Raw genomic sequence first — 18094 nt, forward strand, 5'->3', positions numbered from 1 at the left:
GCATGACCTGGATATCGATCCCAGCTGCAATCAATAGCAAAACGCCCAAATTCCTGCTGATGTTAAAGAGGATTGAAAGCTAAGATCTACTGCTAACCAGATCTGTTGGGAATAAATGCTCTGGCAGACAGAAGCTGGAAAGATCATTATCAATGCATGTCTTAAACATACCCTGTAGCAAAACAAGTTAAATTAAAAGTATCAGAAGTGTGTTTCCTGGAGCTTATCAAAAGAGAGCAAAATGATGTGGCGTTCCCCTTCATGCCAGATGGTGAACCGGGCTCCAAACGAGTAGGTGGGCTCAATCATACAGGTTTTATTCCTGAAAAATTCTTCTGGGAGGTTTAAGATATACAAGCACCATGAGATCTGGCCCAGATTCACTAAGAAACCATTTTACATTCAGTTTCCTTTAGGTTTTATGTCCTGACCACCCCTCCCTTCTCCTTCCCCACCCTCTCTCCGGGTTGTCAAGCACAGGCTTAGGTTGCATTAAATGAGTCATTTTCTGTTTTGAAGAATGTATTAAATGATGTGACAGTACAGAGTTCAGACTCAAACCTTGTAGTCTTTCCTCTTTTCGTTTGACAAACCACATGCTACAGTCGTTGTGACATAACAGCTATTTTTTTCCTCCCACCATTAACAGAAATCATCACATAGTGTATTTAAAGGGGGAGAAAAAGTGTGTTTAATGTTCAGCCATGCATTCTCCCTTGTTGACAGAATGATCTGGAATAGCCATTTCCCATATTTGAGGGAGAAACTTTTATTCAGAGATCCAAGCAGGCTCCGACATCCCCTCCTTGCTTGCGGGAACACGCTCCCTCAAGAGCTACTAGAGGGTTCAAGACACAGCCTCCAGGTTACTCCTGTCGTTCACCCTGAAACCCCTTACAAGCAGCATCTAAAGGAGAGCTGCAGAGCTCACCAGAAGCGCCTTTGGCTCTCACCTGAGCAGAACGAGAAACCTGATGTGAGCAAGGACATTGGCAGGGCAAAGGCACAGGCAGAAGCACATACCACGATGTGGTCTCCACAAAGTCCCTGTTCTCTAGGGTGCCCATGCCACAGGCAGAACAAAATACCTACTGGGGAAGTTAAGAAATACTGCTTTGGTCCCAGGGTTGGACATTTCTATAGGTGATGCTGGAAAGACCCCAGCAGCAGCAACCATTTGGCTGTGATGGTCTTGCTTTGAAAATAGAGCAGTTGACCAGTTGGGTCAACATGGCAGGGTGCTGACCTCCTGTGGGAACACGTAAGGGGACAGTCATGCAGGGGTGTCGTCACCCATCCCCACCCAAAGATGACCTAAAGGAGCAAAGACTGGAAAGCAATGAGATGCTATGCCTCACCGTGGGCTCGCAATGTGTTTGCTCTCTTCCACAGCCCACCAGCTGCTGTGAGCTAATGTTGGGTTAAGCGATGCGGCTGGTGTTGGCAAGCTCAAGCAAAACATCTGTTGAGGAGCTGTGGGTATTTTGTGGATGGCATACAAGAGTTTTTTCCCCTCCCTCTCCCTGCTACCCTGTTTTTTTTTTACCAAGGGGACATATTAACAGTTTAAAAATACACAGAGGAGATCCTGACAGCAACATCTGCACAGGAACTGAGAAGAGGCGATAGGAAGGGATGAGGAAACCTTACAACTCTAAGACCTTTGGCCCAGGAGGACTTCTCCGGAGCACAGTATGTTGCTGGCAGCCAACGAGCGAGCTCCCAGTGGTGCAGGATTTAGGATAATTGCTTGTTACCTGTGGTGCTGTACCAGGCGTCCCCAGCCAGAAGCACATAATGACTGTACCTCTTCCACAGACAAACAGGGCTCCTGGTTTTGATTTTAAAGTAGTGCTCTGTAATTTATCAAATCTCTGCACCAGGGAGAGAAAAGAAGAGAGCAGAGCCAGGGGAAGGTTTGAGCTGCTGAAAACCCCACTGGACATTCATGGCAGGCTCCTCCTCTGTCAGTCTCACAGCCCACCTCCCCGCACCCAATGCAGGCTACAAAGGTTTCCTTATCAGGGTAGTTTATAAACTGTCAAACCTGGATATAGTACAGCCATCCTGCCCAAAAGGAGATGCAGAACAGAAGCTTCACCAGAATCTGCCGCCCTTCCTCTACCAGGCCAAAGCATTGTAGGAAAGGCTCTTTTAAAATCATTTATTTGCTTAAGGAACATTTATTTAAGTCCCATGGCAGAAAGCTGCAAGCTCAGAGCTCTGCGTATGGAACCTGAGCTACTTTGTCCTCCAAACCTCTCACTTCGAATATTCTGGCCAAACTTTCCCAGCAGGTCTCTCAGGGATTTTAAAGGATTTATTCCCTTTATCACTTGAAGACCTATAAGAGTCCTCAGGCAAAAGTTTACCATCTAAAAAACATCAGCAAATTCTTCAGATTTTCTCAGTTTTGATGTGGGAATTGGACAAACCAAAGTTCATGGAGAGAAATTTGCTTTAGGAGTATGAGGTCTGACGTTCTCTCATTCAGTTATCAAGCTCCTCATCCGCTGGAGTTAACTACTGCGAGTGTGAGAATAACTGATTTTTCCAGTTTGCTGGCCAAACCAAGAAATACAACCAAGCATACGAAGTACTATCTAAACGGAAAAGTTTCACTTGCAAAAGCAGTTGATTTTCAGAATCCAAATATAAAAATGCCGTATTTTGTCAGAGCAGTGTTTCACCTAGTCTAGTATTCCAGCTCTGACAATGGTCGCGGGACACTACTCGGGGAGAGCCTGCCCACTGTCTGTGCAAAGCTTGTTCCTCTTACTGTCCCAGCATCCACAATCATGAGATCAGGGATGTTAGGGGGTACATTCATGCCTCTTCCCTTTAGTATCTGTTCATGGACTTGCTGTCCTTGATTTCCTTGTCCAGGAGGGTGTGGAGACAGAAAGTAAAAAGAATTGGACAAATTCATGGAGCATAAACAGGTATTACAGAGAGACAGGTCTTTCCATCTCAGCATACCCTTATCTAGCTTTAAGCAGAGTGGCAGGAGTCAGAAAGAAAGAAGCAGAAGTCTTGCGGATGTCAGGGACTGCCCAGACCGAGGCACTGGCAGGGCAGCAACTGGGATCTCTTACAAAGCTCCGCAGGTTGGGTGGAGCGTCTCTCCAAGTGAAGGCCTGCCAGCATCCTTAGTTTCCCCAGGGTTCGGCTGAAACTAGCCTGGCGGTCCTGCCATGCTGCCTGCCAAACATCTGTCTGCATCACACAGAGATGACATAATTTGGAACGGTTCGTTTTCTCGACTCAGGAGAGCTTCAGGGGTGGAAGAGCAGGTCCAGAGATCAAGATGCCTCGGCAGAGCTTTGTGATAAGGTAAAACCCTACGGACTTGGAGCCTCTTTTCTCTCTGGATATTTTAGTCACTTTTCTCACCCTATCTCAAATGACAGAAATCCATCAGTATTAATCTTCAGGATCTTTTCTCTCTCTGAGTTTTGGTAATTAAGTACCATGTGGTGCTGTTTGACACACTAACATGGGCTCTTCTTGCGCTCTGGAGGAACAGCATCATTGGCAATAAAGTCTTCTACCAGTCTACGAGCTGACCACCTCTCCTACGAGCAGGGGCCTGGGCCATGGCCAGGGTAATCTGAAGCATCCTGAAGCCGTGGTTTGGCCAATCAGTCCCACACATACAGCGAAACAATATTTAGGAAATTTTGATTTTTAAAAGACAGCTATTGAACAGGTCTCTATGATAAAGTCCTGCTGTATTCCCACTCTTCCTAAAACTTCTTACCATTGCCTGAATTCCTTATTGCCCAGGTCTTCCTTCTTTCAGCACTGCCATCTTTACAGGATCGGGGACTTCAGATCTCTCAAGGTCAGACAGAAAAAAACAATCTGGACTTTCTCGTGCCATTTGGGAGCATGAATCTACGAACCCAGGAAATCTGAGCACGCCTGTCGTGCAGTGCAGGTTCCCAAGCTAGCTGGTTTGCATCGCAGAGAGATTCGAGCTTGGACCTGGCAATCTTATAGCTGTTAGCGCCATGTTACAGCTCGAATAATCAGATCTGAGTCTCAACAGGCCAATTACGTCCAGCACAGTGCTGTGCTGACACAGCTTCTGTTTCTGATTTGGGAGCTGGTTTGTTTTCAGCTTCTTGGCTACACGGTGCAGATGTGCTCATATCTGTCTTCAAACCCTCAGCCTTACAGTGGCAAGAAGCAGCAAAGGTTCCTGATATTTCCTTTGAGCAGAGTGAGAAACTTGTTAGTACAAGTAGTATATCATACCGACGTGAGCACGCCTGCTCTGGCTGGGACGCAAGACTAAGGGAACTGTCATCTACTATTCCTATCTGTAGTAGGGTAGGTGTAGGCATTTATTCTAGGGCAAGGCATAGGGACAAGACAGCATTTGGAAGGACGCACTCTCATTTCAGTCAAAATCATGTAGAGCAACTAATGTGGTTCATGCATTTGAGGAGGCTGTGGTACGGAAGAAGCTTTTAATGCATCCCTCTGCTACCTTGATCCCAGGCCAGAACTGTTTTTATGGGAGAAAAAAACAAAAAAAAAAGGCATACCTGCTGAAACATCCTCAGGCAGTACAGTATGCATCAGGATTTTTATTTATTTTTTTTTTAAAAAGACAGGTTAAGTGCCAAAATGAAAGGTATTAAATTGCACATTTAATTAAAAAGGGTAAGAAACATGATACAGGGTAGAACAGAGAGAATTTTTAAGCTTTAGCTGAATATGCACAACTTGGCTGAAATAACTAAAAGACCAAGGCCATCTTTAAGCCATTATGGGGGATAGTACTAACATAAGCAATAAATGGATCTCCTCACTGCAGGATCACAAAGTGGAACTTACAGCGTATTGAGGTTCTTCAGCTTCCTGAAGGCTCCAGGTTGTATCTCCTTGATGTGGTTGAAACGTAAATCTCTGAAAGCAGAAAATACGGTCAGTGCACTCAGGATATGAACAAGCCGTTAGCCATCAGCATCATCCACAGGAGGGAGGGAGGAGGGCTGCTGGGAGAGGCTGTCGTACCAGGCCTACATGAAGTGGAGAAATGGAGACAAAGATCAGGGAAGGGAGCGGAGAAGGAGTGGGGACGATGGCTGGGGTCTACTGTTGTCTGCAAAGTCAGCCAACAGCCAGGACAAGCCTACGTTTACAAAATTCATTTCAATTTCCTAGAAAACTAAAGACTGAACGGACTCAAGTGATCATTTCCATGAACACCGGACAAGGTCTGAGGCTCAACACCCCAAGTCCACGTGCAATTACATTTGCGTCTCATACTGATTTGTAGAGGAATGAACATCATCACATGGAGCCATTTTTTAGCTCCCTAGCAAAATTATCTTTGCCCTAAAATGGTTAAATCAGATCAAATAACCTCATATAATAAGCATTTCACATTCTGCTCCGCAATGCTCCCAGACTCAGAACAGCTTATCGCTGCCTGCATTTCAAATTTGTGCCAACTTCAATTAGAATTAGTGGAGTCCAGGGGATTCTGGCAAATTTCAAGGGCTGTCCATGTAACTACAGCGCCTTGGAGCCCTAAAACACGGGGGTTTGATTGCTAATGAGATAATAAAATAAGGGCTAAGTGGTTTAACCTGGTTAACCAAGTAGAAACACTTCTATAGGGAATGTGCATTGATTTGGCACCTTCCATGGTCCAGCGTATTACAACAAATCGCGGAAGACGGACAAATGTTTTTTCTGCTAGTTTCTATCCAAAGCGCAACAATGAAGTTGCTTTTTTTCCTCCTACGCTGCCTGATCTATCACACTTAGAGAATAAGCAGCTATTTCTCAGTTTAAGGCAGCCTTTTAAGGCTATTTGTTTTAAGAGGGAAAAACCGCATGAATATACTGCATTGCCCATCATTCTGGCGGTCAGTTACGGGGCATTTGGAGACATAGTTTAAAACAAGAATTCCACAAATAGCTACAAGTTCAACACTTATTTTTAGAACAGGCATCAACAAGATTCGTGTTCGTACGAAATGAAGATTGGAAAGAGGTGCATTCACTGCAGGTAGCTGTAAACGCAAACTGACAGCGAGTATCCAAGGGGGCTGAGACATCTTTGACCAAGGACTGGAGAAGAGGATACACAGTAAGTAAAGCTGACTTTATTTTAAGATGTAATGTTTCGTTAGCTTAACAGTTTGCAAAACCAGTTACTTTATGTTAAAAAATTCCCACTAAATTGTCTTACTTTTTAGGCAGACAACGCACGGCATTTTGAATTAACTCAAGTTACACCGAACTATTAACTCGCTGCCTTGTTACCCCTCTGTTATCACCAAACGCAACAGAAATCGTGCCAGTGGAAGGTGGCTTTGCTGTTGTGCTCTCTCCGTTCTGTAACTTTCCAACTCTGAACGAAGGAAAGAGAAGACCAAGGTAGGGAGGAGTCTCTCCCCTTTCTTAGAGGTAAGAATTGCACAGAGAAGGGTTAGAGGGCAGGAAGGAACACTATTTCGAACGAGTGTTGGAATTGTAATTTGCAAGCCCCATTCCTCCACTGCAAACCGCAGTCCCGAAGGATCACCCTTTGGAATTGCAGTTTTGAACAGTAACTTTACCTTTGACATTTTCTGGTGCGTTTGGCTTTACTTGCATTGCTTCAAATGCGCGTTTCTTGCTCTTCTTGTGGAAAGGTGCTACACACTCCTCTTCCCTGATGACGTGAATTTGAGGATATCTGTACAGGTTTTTCAAGGCAATGGTTGACACCATAAAGCCAAATACAATTAAACACTGGCAAAGGTGGCAGCACAAGGCGCTGACTATTCTCCACGGCCTCATTAAAGGGAAATGAGGAAAGACTAGACTGTGAAAAAAGGTGAAGAAATGCAAACTTGATTTATACAGTAACGCACAGACACCAACTCTGCCTGCCCTGAGGGCCGTAAAGAGCTGTGTAATTAGCCCAGGCAGCTGGCTACAGGTAACAGGGAACAGAACAAATACATGGAAGAAATACAGAGGGGTCAGGGCTGAAGCTGTTGATGCTCATGGAAGGCAGCGGGAAGCAGGCAGCGAAGTGTAAAATACCACTTTGGGTCACAGGCTGCAGGTGGGGGGGGAAAAAAAAAAATCAGGCTATTTTAATGAAGAAAGACAACTTCAATCCTTCACACCCCAGCGTTCACACATAAGCGCACAGCTTCCACGCCTGAAAAAAAAAAAAAGGCAAAATCCAGAACCACAGGTGACTGAAAACACCTCTGAAAACCCAGAAAAATAAACCACAAGCTCCTCCACTCCCAGGGTTGTTTTCACTATCGGTTGCTTGCCGAAAACAGCTCCTTGGAAATGGTGCTGTGGAAGCTTGCACCTGGTCTCCAGCTCCCTAAGCAAGTCCGACCTCCCAGGCAGCGCGTTTCCTCACCTGCGAGAGCAGCACAGCAAACCTGGGCTGCAGAGCCCGGCAGGGGCGACCCCGGGTCGCTGGCAGAGGTCTCGCGGCCGTCGCTTGCCCGGACCATCTCCCAGGAGCGCTCCTGCTGCTGCCAAGCGCACGGATGGAGCGGTGCCTCCTGATAGTTCCCACTGCTGAGCAAGCAATGGGGGTCTGGTTTCATGCAGGAACTTTTCCCCTATACCATCCCCAAGGAGCATATAATAAAACTTAGCTTATTATTTTAATGAAATATCTTGATTTTTCTTCTGTCTTCTGTTCCAGATAAGACCTTCAAATGAGTCCCTGGACTCCAGCTGTCTTGCAGTCCTTTGGAAAGCTCACTCTCCAGTTTGCTCTCCATCACACAAAGGCAAGAGCTTTCCCCACAGACAAAAACGGGAACTGAAACAGTGCATGTCTACTCTGAGCACTTCATTTCAAGGAATGATGTGAATTAACTGGAGAGAATCCAGGGGAAAGCAATGGAAACGATCTGAAGTCTAGAAAACGTGACAATGAAAAGAACTGAAATGGCTTATTTAGCCATAGATACAATAACTATGTCAGAACATTGCTACAAATAGAAAAGGGCAAATAGTCACTGACTAAAACTGCAGATTCTGGGGGTTTTTTTAAATATCTTAAACCGCAATGCTAATAAACACTCAGATGGACTGCAGGTGAGACAGACATTAGCCACAATATGGTTTAGGTAGCGTGGATCCTGCCCTGGAGGCAGAAGGATGGACTAGACTATTTTGCTCCCTGTATCCAAGCAAGCAGTAAAAAGACACTGGTGTGGATGTCCCTACACAGCAAAGAAAGCCCCTGGAGACACGGAGGAACCCACATCTTCCTCCTTACCCATATGTTAAAAAAACCCAATACTTTGGCTCATCCATAGTGGTTTTTCTCCAGACCTTGCCTTAGCCTGAAACTTAGCTGATAGTGAATGCCACGCAGGGCTGCACGGGGAAATTCCTGGCTTGCGTATCTGATTGAGAACATTCCCTACAGGGTTTGTCCCCTCTTACACAGAAAGGCTTGTTTCTCTCTATTCCCGGGGCACTCACTCTGGAAACTTTACGTTTCTTTTCACGAACAAGTGTGCTTTTCACGGGGACCCACCACACAGCTCCCCCCGTGCCAGCCCGTTCCAGCTGCTGCGCGCACCAGCAGCTGGGCTCCCTCGCTCCCGCCTGCTGCTTCCCACCTTGGTTGGAATTTGCAAAATGGGGGGAGGGGGGGAAATCCCTTGTGATTTAACTCTCCCCCATGTTTTCAAGGCCAACAGTCTGGGATTACAAGATACCTTTTTGCAAGGAACGAAGGGGATATCTGCTGCTAGAGGATCCCAGATCCTTTTCTACCTTCACATACACAGTGCCTGGAGGCCTGGGACAGCAGCTGTCCTGCATCACACAATTCTGATCCCTCCGGACAATACCAGCTTGACTGGCTCAGCAGAGAATCTCACCAAACCCTCGTGCCAAAGCACCACAGCTTTGCCAAGAAACTGGGCTGGAATACGTGGATAAGCTAGGATCTGCTATTGAAATAACTCACCTTAAGGCACTCTTAACCCCATTGGAGAGGCTTACCAAGAATGCCAGAATTTGCAAATGGATGGGGAAGCAGGTCTTTACAGAATGACACTTGAATCTTTATGATCCTCTCAGAACAATTATTCCTGAAAGCACTGTGTTAAATAATTAGCAGTGATTAGCACATAAAGCAATCAATGGCGTTTACAAGAAACTTCCACTTCTGTTTAACCTATTTAGGCTTTTACAGAATCATGCATTACTATGTTAACTAAGCAGATAATTAGCTACAAGAGGTATTTTACTGCAGTTCCATGGAAATCACTGGGTTTGTTTCACTGAAGCATCTTTTGTGTTCAAACCGTTGTGCACAGCAAGGATGGTGGCAGTTCTGGACCATTTCACCCAGAACCAGTTGAGAAAGTGGCAGCCACCCAGTCGTTATCACCAAAGACACAGAGAGTGAAGGTGGTTTTACAAAGAGAGATAAGACACTGAGGTTCCTTCCAGCGTTTCCAGGGGAAGAGAGGGTGCGAAAGACATCCTAACCACAGTTTTTAAGTCAAGTTTCCCATATATAAGAAGAGACAGAGCATTTATCAGAAAGATGCTCATTTCTCTTACTTATCTGCAGAACATCGGAGTCAGCTCTGCAGGTTCCCCTGTCCTGCCAAAAAGCTCCAGTCCTGGCAGGAAGGGAAAACAGCCTTGCTGAGATGGAAATGAAGTCTTCCAGATTCACTGTCATCAGCTCCCCAACTCAGGAATGTCGCTCACACACACGAGTCCCCAAATGGCTTTAATAAATGACAGCCTTCATCTCGGAACCCCTACATGGAGAGCTGAGCGCTGCCATCTCTGCTAGACAGATGAGGAGACCGCAGGGAGGATCGGGGCTGGGGGTTTTTCCAAGTCTTGGCTATTTTGGAGTGTACTGGCTTAAGACATCAAGATTTAACTGTTCAAAGAGCGAAGAGGAAGGAAAATATGTTCAGCATGGAAATACTAGTAAACAAGATTATATGATCATGGATGAAACACTGAAGAGCAAGCAGCTGCAGAGCGCCTCATGCTGCAGAACAGGCTGTTGTTCTCTGTTGCACTGCCACACTGCTTACGTCTTGAAGTTTTAGGGATGAGCACGCTAGATTTTAATGAAGAAATTACCACAGGCATTCCTGAAACCAGCTTTTTAAGATTTCGGCTCCCACAAACAGGGGTCAGATTTTCAAAAGAGATCCCTCTGCGTCAGCTGGGGCAAAACGGTAATTCAGCAGTCAGCGTACCAGGCTGGTTTGTTCCCACCTTTTCCGTGCACCTAAGCTGGCGCGAATGTTGCACTTCACAGCCCGGCCCTGAAGGCAGTGCCGGGGCCGGAGGGGTCTGCTGGTGCCCCATCCCTGATGGAATCGTTTCGTCACCTGCCACAGGGCATCCCTTCAGCTCCGGCCAGAAAAGGCGGGAGCAAGGAATACCTCCAAAACATAGTTTTGGCCCTGGATGCATATTCAAGCAGGGAGATTATAGAGCAAACTGTTGACCTCATGAATCTTAGATAATTTGAGGTACTGTGTATTAACAGCTGGTATGGAGATTAGAGTCTGATCCTAATCAAGGCAGTTAAGTCTATTCTTGGGCATTCATGTCAGCAAGGAGCAGGACTCTCTTAACCTAATGCGTATTTCCTTTGTACCATCTATTCAAGATATTGCCTACATCAAATGAAGGCAACTTTCCCTCCTGCTGAACTGTGTTCTGACCCTGATCTGGAGAGAGTAAAAGAAAATTTCGGAGTGTAAAGAGATATATATATATATCTTTTTCATGGTGTCCAAGAAGCAGTAGCACCATGCCAGCTTAAATGAACTGCTGGGGCATTCTTTAATATCAAGTCTCATGTAGCAGGGGTGTCAGTTTTTTTCATTTTTAAAGAGCATGACCATTTAAGTGTTTACCCTGTACACACACACATTCTTTCACCAAAAAATACTGACTTCTTCTTAAAAAGCACAGGAAAAAATCCTGGTATACCTATGCAGAGAAGGATGTGGTGAGGTCAATGAAAATGCAAATACTCAAGCGGGACCCAGATGATGAAGCACTGTGAAGTTCAGTGAAGGCAGGATTTCTAAACACTTAAGGTAGCTACAGTCGCAAAAGTCAGGATGCTTTCATCAAAAGATGCTGGAATGTTTCTAGAAGGAAAATACGTTAAATACCTTCCCTCCCCATTTTCCTTATGATGAAGGGAGGAAACACTATAAAAAGAACACACAGACGACTTTGGTCACCTCTAAAAGGTTTAATGAGGATTCATTCCTACAGCGAAAGAAGTCAGAAAGAGAAAACACCTGGCACATCCAGAACGCGTGGGTGTGCGTTTAATGGCTGCGTATAGGACTATCACACACAGAGGGAATGAGTAATCCATTCTTTAACCCAAAGCGCACGACAGACACCACAAAGGGAGCAGCATTTCCAAGAACTCATTTGCTCAATAAACCTTTCCCCAACAAATTATACATTATACAAGTTCCTTCTCAAAACTAGACTCCTTAAGACAGACTAAGAGTGCTAGACCCTGTCCTACTACAGCCTTCCCTACTGCCGTGCGACGACCTGCGGGAGGAAGAAGGGAACCGAGCAGCCACCACACAAGCAGCCCAACGACGAAGGGAAACAAAACTTGTCAAGCTGGCCGTGCTTACGCTGCCCAATTAGCAACCAGGTCCCTGAACAACTGGGTCACCTTCAGTTCATGCCAGCGATGCGTTCAGATCCCAGATACTGCGCTGCCTTTGCTTGTGCCCTCAGCTATGTTTCTCTAGAAGTACTCATTCATTATGTGCTCCGCATAATGCAGAAAGGAGAATAACCCACGGATAATTGGATCGCAATCCATTAGCTGCCAGCCAGAGGGGAACTTCTTTCCATGGATTTCTTCTACTCATGCCCACACGTTTCAAAGTTTATTGTTTTAAATGTCACACTGTAGAACAAATGACTTAGAAGGTTAAAGACCTATTGAAATTTTCTGAGTGTATGGTTCACAGCTGTTCCCTTCTTTGGGCTGCTGGCAAAAAGAACTGCTTGAATCCCAGCGGTAACCAGCAGATCACATCTGGATAATCATGTTCCAGTTGAACAGACAGCAGCCAAAATACATTTGCAGTTATACACCATGAATTTTTATAGCTTACTTATCTGTACACGTGTAGTCATTCCTGCCATCCTATTCTCTGCTCAGGATAAAACAAAGAGACTTCATTACCAAAGATAAATAGTCAACTGCTAAAACCAGACATTGGGCCAGATCCTCAGCTGCACCCAGCTGGGATTGGGAAGGGAGGAGGGAAATGGCGACCAAAGAGGAGCCAGTAACAGCTCATCAATCCTGGAACTGGTTCCATGCCAATCCCAGCATCGCTCGGAGAAGGCTATGGGCTGCTCTAAGTTACGCCAGCTGGCTACAGCCCCGAGGGGGCCATCTGCCAACAGGGCTTGTTGAAGCACAGCATGTGCCGGCTAGAAGACTTCCCCACTCTTCAAGGATTGTTAGAGAGAGGGTGGCACGGAGTCACGGAGGTCAGAAAGTCCCAAACTCCCAACTTCAAAGCAAACTCCATCTGGAAACTGCAGCTGTTCTGCGAGGGAACCGAGCTGGGGCCTGGGATCGGTGTTTGTATCTGCAGTCACAGACTTGGTCCTATTCATCACACCAAAGGGCAAATGTGGAAAATATCACAATCCCACATTTTCGGCTCAGAATAACTCCATGATCAAGACTATTCTTGCTATAATTCTGAACGTTCACTCTGACACAACGGTCCTCCCAGGAGAAAGATTAACATACCAAAAAGCTGGAGTAGTCAGGGGCTTGGTTAAGAAGCATTCTTTGATCTTTCACAATTAAAAAAAGTTTAATTATTCAAATGCTATTTATAACAGATACAATGGGATGCTGGCTAGCAAATGCATTTACATACATTAGATCTTCAAGATAGCCAGAAAGTCAGGATTGCTACTTGCCACACACCATACAAAAGCACAGGATCTGCCAAGAGAGAACACTTACCAGGCTCTTAGGTCTTTGTATCTACGGGGATCTCTGCTCACCAGTGTGGGTTTTGCTTATAATTATGCAGACAGTATTAGAAGAGAATAAACCAGATAAATCTCCTTAAAAAATACGGGTCTATGAAGACAGTCCTCTCATTTTGGAATATTACTACTTTTATATCTCACACCTATACCATTTAGTTAATGTTTAAAAACCCAGTTTCCCATTCAAGGCTGTGGCTATCATGTTAAACTAAATAAACCAGCTTTCCAAATGGTTAAACAGGCAAAACATGGACCATTTACAAGCAGTGTCCATGCAAACTAGCTAGAGCAGAGGAAAGGGAATTAGGGTGACTGCATACACCGCACTGGGAAATCTGGTCCCCTTTCTAGGTTGAGTTTTACAGACAACTCAGTGCCACCCACGTTACGGCAAGATACTACCTGGAATTTCCCTGAAGCTGCAAGGACAAGCCATGGACCAGAGTTACGCTTTGCCCCCTACAGCACAGAAAGAACGACGTGTGCTATTGCCAAAGAGCACGTAGAAATCCACCATTCTGGAATGGAAAAAAAGTTGGTGACCACAGTAAATTTCCCTCCCTCTGCACTCGAAGAACCTCTATGGGAAACACACTCGGGCTATCCAGTGTGACAGTGAATGCTGTCTCGTTTTGGAAAGAGAACAGAGATTAAGCTTTACCGAGCTCAGAAATACCTCAGTTTAGTCAACCAAACAAACTTTTCCCCCAATAAAATCTATGTTTAAACATAGACACAAACTATGTGTTTAAAGAGACATAAACTATTTTGCTAAAATCAAATAGCATAAGGGTATTTTAAATATTTTAAAATTTCAAGATGCAGACAAATCCACAAGGGGGGAAAAAAAGGTTTGGTGACAATTTGGAGAGTCAGACTCTGCAAGCTGCTGTAGATCAGATAACCACTCAGTTTGCACCGAGCCGTACGGTACTGACCAGCTCCACACTGTAGAATAACCACTCCATCCCTGGCCTAGAGAGACAGCAAGTCCAGATTCGGACCTGCTCCATCTCAGGGTGACTCCCAAGTAGCCCAGCTGCAATCAGTTTTCCCAACAACGTAGCTTTGGCAGCTGTAGCAAGCGTAGACATTTTCCTGTGTGCCACTAATGCTGGAACCTCTGTGCTTTCCATCCACCAAAGCAGATCTGGATGGCAGCAATTGAAATGCCAGCGTCCTGCCCACATCGTGTGCCTTAGGCTGCCAGTGGAGAAAACGCATTAGCAACATTCGTGAGATGGTCACAGGAGAAATGCTAGTATAGACGTTGTGGCTGAGACCAGATTTGGTTTGTCACAGGCACAGGGGAGGCTTCTCAAACCAGTGTTGAACAAGTTTTACACTCAGCAGCAGTTGAAGAAGGATGAGCAAAAAGATAAATTTTTGACAAGTCTTTCCTACTATTTACAAAAAAAGTCTTCCAAACCAAGGGATCAGCTAAGGGTAGCACAAAGGGAAGTGTTTTGTCACTACATCTTAAAGCCATCTTTAAGCTTAGGATTAACTGCTTCAGAATCCCAGGGAAGTGCTCTTCTGGATCCATCAGAAAGAGCAGGCTGGGAGCCTCCGAGCGCCTCGTGCCCCTTTCCTCCACTTTTTCTGTTCAATGGACTCAGTCAGCAGCTCCCTCGCCAACAGGTACCTTATTTCTCAAGGAATCTGTGAGCTCCCACAATTTTTGCTTTCCAAATAAGCATTAAGCTTGGCTTATATAGTTCAGACAGAAACTGGAAAACCAGTACTTAAAGTCTAGGAAAGAAATAGGGTTGTATTTATTAGAAAAGTGTTTTTTTCAGTAGAGACAAAAGCCTGAACTGCTGTATTTCCTCTCTCTCCCCTACACCCATATACAAAGCCTTCTCAAATGTAAACTGTGCAACTTTCTATAAGCTCAGTTTAACATTTGTGACCTTTGATTCTCCAAAACTGTCTTCCAGTGATCGCCCTGGCATTATTCTTACTAAATTTTTCAGTTCCCTTGATTATCCTGTTAACAATTAACTGATGCTAAAAGAAGCAGTTTCTGTTTCAGTGCTTTAAAAGCATGAAAGAGTTTGTGATGCAGACAATTCTGCAGGAAAAAAAAAGGGGGGGGAGGATAAAAAGCATGCCTTTGGCCTTGGCTTTTTCTTTCTTCTTTCTAAAGACCAAGCAGGTAAGAATGCAGCAAAATAAAACAGTTACTCACAGTATGTTTGTCTGGGGTGGGATATCGGGGACGGTTTCCAACATCAGATGCATGCATCTTACTGTAGTCCTGAAGCACAGGCAGCGACTAGGACAGGAGCAGGAGAAGCTAGGCAAGAGGAGAAAGCACAAAAAGCCTCGAAGAGCTGAAGGTTCGATCAGCATGCTGTTTGCTGGAGTGTATTTGCCTCAATTCTGAACTGCAGGGAGCTGACAAAAAAAAAAAAAAAAGTTTCCCAGCCCTGAGGTCCAGGAGGAGGGGACTCATCAGCATGTGTTTGCAATTAAATTAAGGCAGTTTGACAGTCCAACCGCCCACCCTCTCTGCCATTATGTACATCACTGAAGATCAGACTGTTCCCACCCCTCTTTAATTGTGGTGCTGAAATATAAACTCGTAATTTTGATTTATTTCTGCCTTGTTTCTTATTTTGAACAGCAAGTTAACTCCTCACCTTCCCCTCAGGCGTTTATCTGCAGGCGTGCGGAATGCACCTCTGCGGACAGCGGCCAAGAAACGACCCCGTGCTTCCAGGGCTGAGCTAGGATGCAGATGGCCCAGGGTCAAGATTTTTCTGTCAAAATTCTGCCTTAGCGCACTCCCTGCAACCTAAGGACAGCATCTTTTCTGTAACAGCCTGTCAAACGTATCAGGTAGCACGACTTCTAGGACAGAGGCTCCCTCTCATTACACGTAGCTAAAACATCCAGCAAAAATTCGTCTCCAGCTATCGACGGGAGCGTGGAACACTACAGATAAGCGATTTTAAAAGGGAGATCACTAAGAGAGACAAACAACCTGCAAATAAAGACAAAAAAACCTGATTGTATGCATTCTGCAAAGTTTCTTACGCAGAGTAAAAGCTGATTCATTTCTAGCTTTTAGCTAGTATTTCTTTCTACAAGGATGACATTTGGAAAAAATGTCAGGATTTTGGAGAAATTAAAGGCAACTGAGAGGTGAAGAGGGAAGGAAACAACGAAATCAACTGAGTGTGAACTGCAGGAAATGCAGACCTCGGTTTGTTTCTCCGGTTGGATGATAAAATTGAGATGCAAAAGGGAGGACTTGTTTCCAGTTGAATTAATCACCTTTTACTGTTACAAAGAGGCTTAGAGCAAAAACAACTTGTCTTTAGGTTTTAAGTTATTGCCACACACGATCCTAAATGTGTGGGTTTAGCACGAGCGTGAGGCATTCACGCTCTTCAGGATATAAAGGTACTTGAGGAATTCCAAACGTGGCACCATTCCCCGTTACCTGGCAGATCAAACGAAAGTTTCCCATCAACCCGCCCGTCTGGTTTATACTGTAAAGGACAATATGATCAATGTGACAAAAGAGCACTTAACAAGAGGGACATTTAAACCGCCCCCCTTTTCTTGGCCCTTCAGACTCTTTGGCACTTGAGCATTTGGGGAGAGCGCTGGCTTTTGGGGTTTCACTTACAAATTTCATGTCATAGATGGCAAAAAGCTCTATTTTTTTTTCCAGTTATGAAAGGGCATTACACTGCAGGTTTGCTGCATCTAGTCCTCGGGCAATCTGGTGTTTGCTTGCCCCGATATCACTTTGCCATCTAAGCAAGTTGGCCGGGCTGCTCCCCGCTCCCCCAGCTCATGGTTTTGAGCAGAGTGTCCTCTAGCGGCCACCCAACCCCTCCTCCCAAAACCAGGTTGTAAAAGGCTAAAGTATCTAACAATCGGCAGCTGAGAGCAGATTGCTCCAGGGGAATGACAGCTTTTAACTCCAATTTGAGAAGTTAAGTGCATCAGAAGCGGATCCTCCACGTGCATCAGAAAAGACAACGCAGGTTACGTCGAAGTCTTCAACTCGTAGGTTCTTGCAGCCTGGTTGCTCCCCGTATCGCCTCTTTCCAAACCACACTGCCCTCTGTTAGGACAGGGTAACACAGCTACTTAGGAGCTGCTCTGTAAAGAAGTGTTTCTAGGAAAATAAACAAAAATGCTCTCTTCAAACCATGCTTCAGTATTTAGGAAAGTCATCAACATCTTCCCTGGCACAGCTGGCCACTTCACAAATACAAGGCTTTTGCCTTCTGCCTCCGATTACGTCTTGGTGCATAAACTCTGAGCTCTAAACCAACCATCTGCAAAAAACCAAATCCCTTCCAGGTGTATTTATATTGCTCGCAGGAGGGCTGGGGTAGGCATCAGTCGCGTTTCCGTACGTACGGTCTTTGGAATCTTATTTCAGCGCCCGGCTGTGCAGCGGGTGGCAGCTTCCCGAAGGATTGATGGGTATTTGCCTACTACTGCGTAGGAACGGGACCTTTAGCCAAGTCAGCAGATTTAAGTGGCCACACCACAGGGAATAATTTGAGTGCAAAAAGGCCAGTTCTGCAACCCACACGTTTACTTAGAAGCAGATCTTCACTTGAACTTGAAACACAGCTCTTCTGCCTTGCTTATCTCCCCTTCCTGACAAATGGGATGTTTGTGAGATGTTACCAAACACTAGCAATCACAGATCCCTTAATCTTGCATTCATTTATCTTATTTTCCATCAACATGACAAATTGTTTAAAAAGGAGTGCGCAGCTCTGAACGAGAAGCAAAAGTTAACTCCTAAGCAACAGGAATGAAAGCTCACGCTTGTGTCCCACGCTTAAGCACTTCCAGTCCCTGCTAGACAGACTTTTTTTACACCAGCAGAATGCAAGGAAGTTTGGGTTGTTTTTCAGGTGTGGGTTTTTTTCCCCCCCACCACCCTTTTTCATCTTATTTTTAACTATCACTTCTGCCCCAGTAGAAAGATTTCATTGGAGCAGGTCCCCTGAAGAGCTCATCGCTACTTCCCAGGAAACTGTGATGTTGTACATTTTACGATGAA

At 45.2% G+C, this 18094-nt stretch overlaps 1 protein-coding gene across 1 annotated transcript in view; it reads right to left on the minus strand.

Annotated features, from left to right (window-relative positions):
- The window catches only part of LOC309597076 (peroxidasin homolog), a 47232-nt gene extending 29305 nt beyond the window's left edge, over positions 1-17927 (minus strand). The window contains exons 1-3 of the mRNA XM_082326048.1: positions 15696-17927; positions 15242-15450; positions 4846-4917 (exon numbers count right to left, since the gene is read on the minus strand). Coding sequence (XP_082182174.1) covers positions 4846-4917; positions 15242-15405 — 236 coding nt within the window. The 5' untranslated portion in view covers positions 15406-15450; positions 15696-17927. The remainder of the gene's footprint in view (positions 1-4845; positions 4918-15241; positions 15451-15695) is intronic.
- Positions 17928-18094: the final 167 nt, after the last annotated feature.

The sequence above is a fragment of the Platalea leucorodia genome (genome assembly GCF_965183815.1).
Source record: "Platalea leucorodia genome assembly, chromosome: 13".
Classification (NCBI taxonomy): domain Eukaryota; kingdom Metazoa; phylum Chordata; class Aves; order Pelecaniformes; family Threskiornithidae; genus Platalea; species Platalea leucorodia.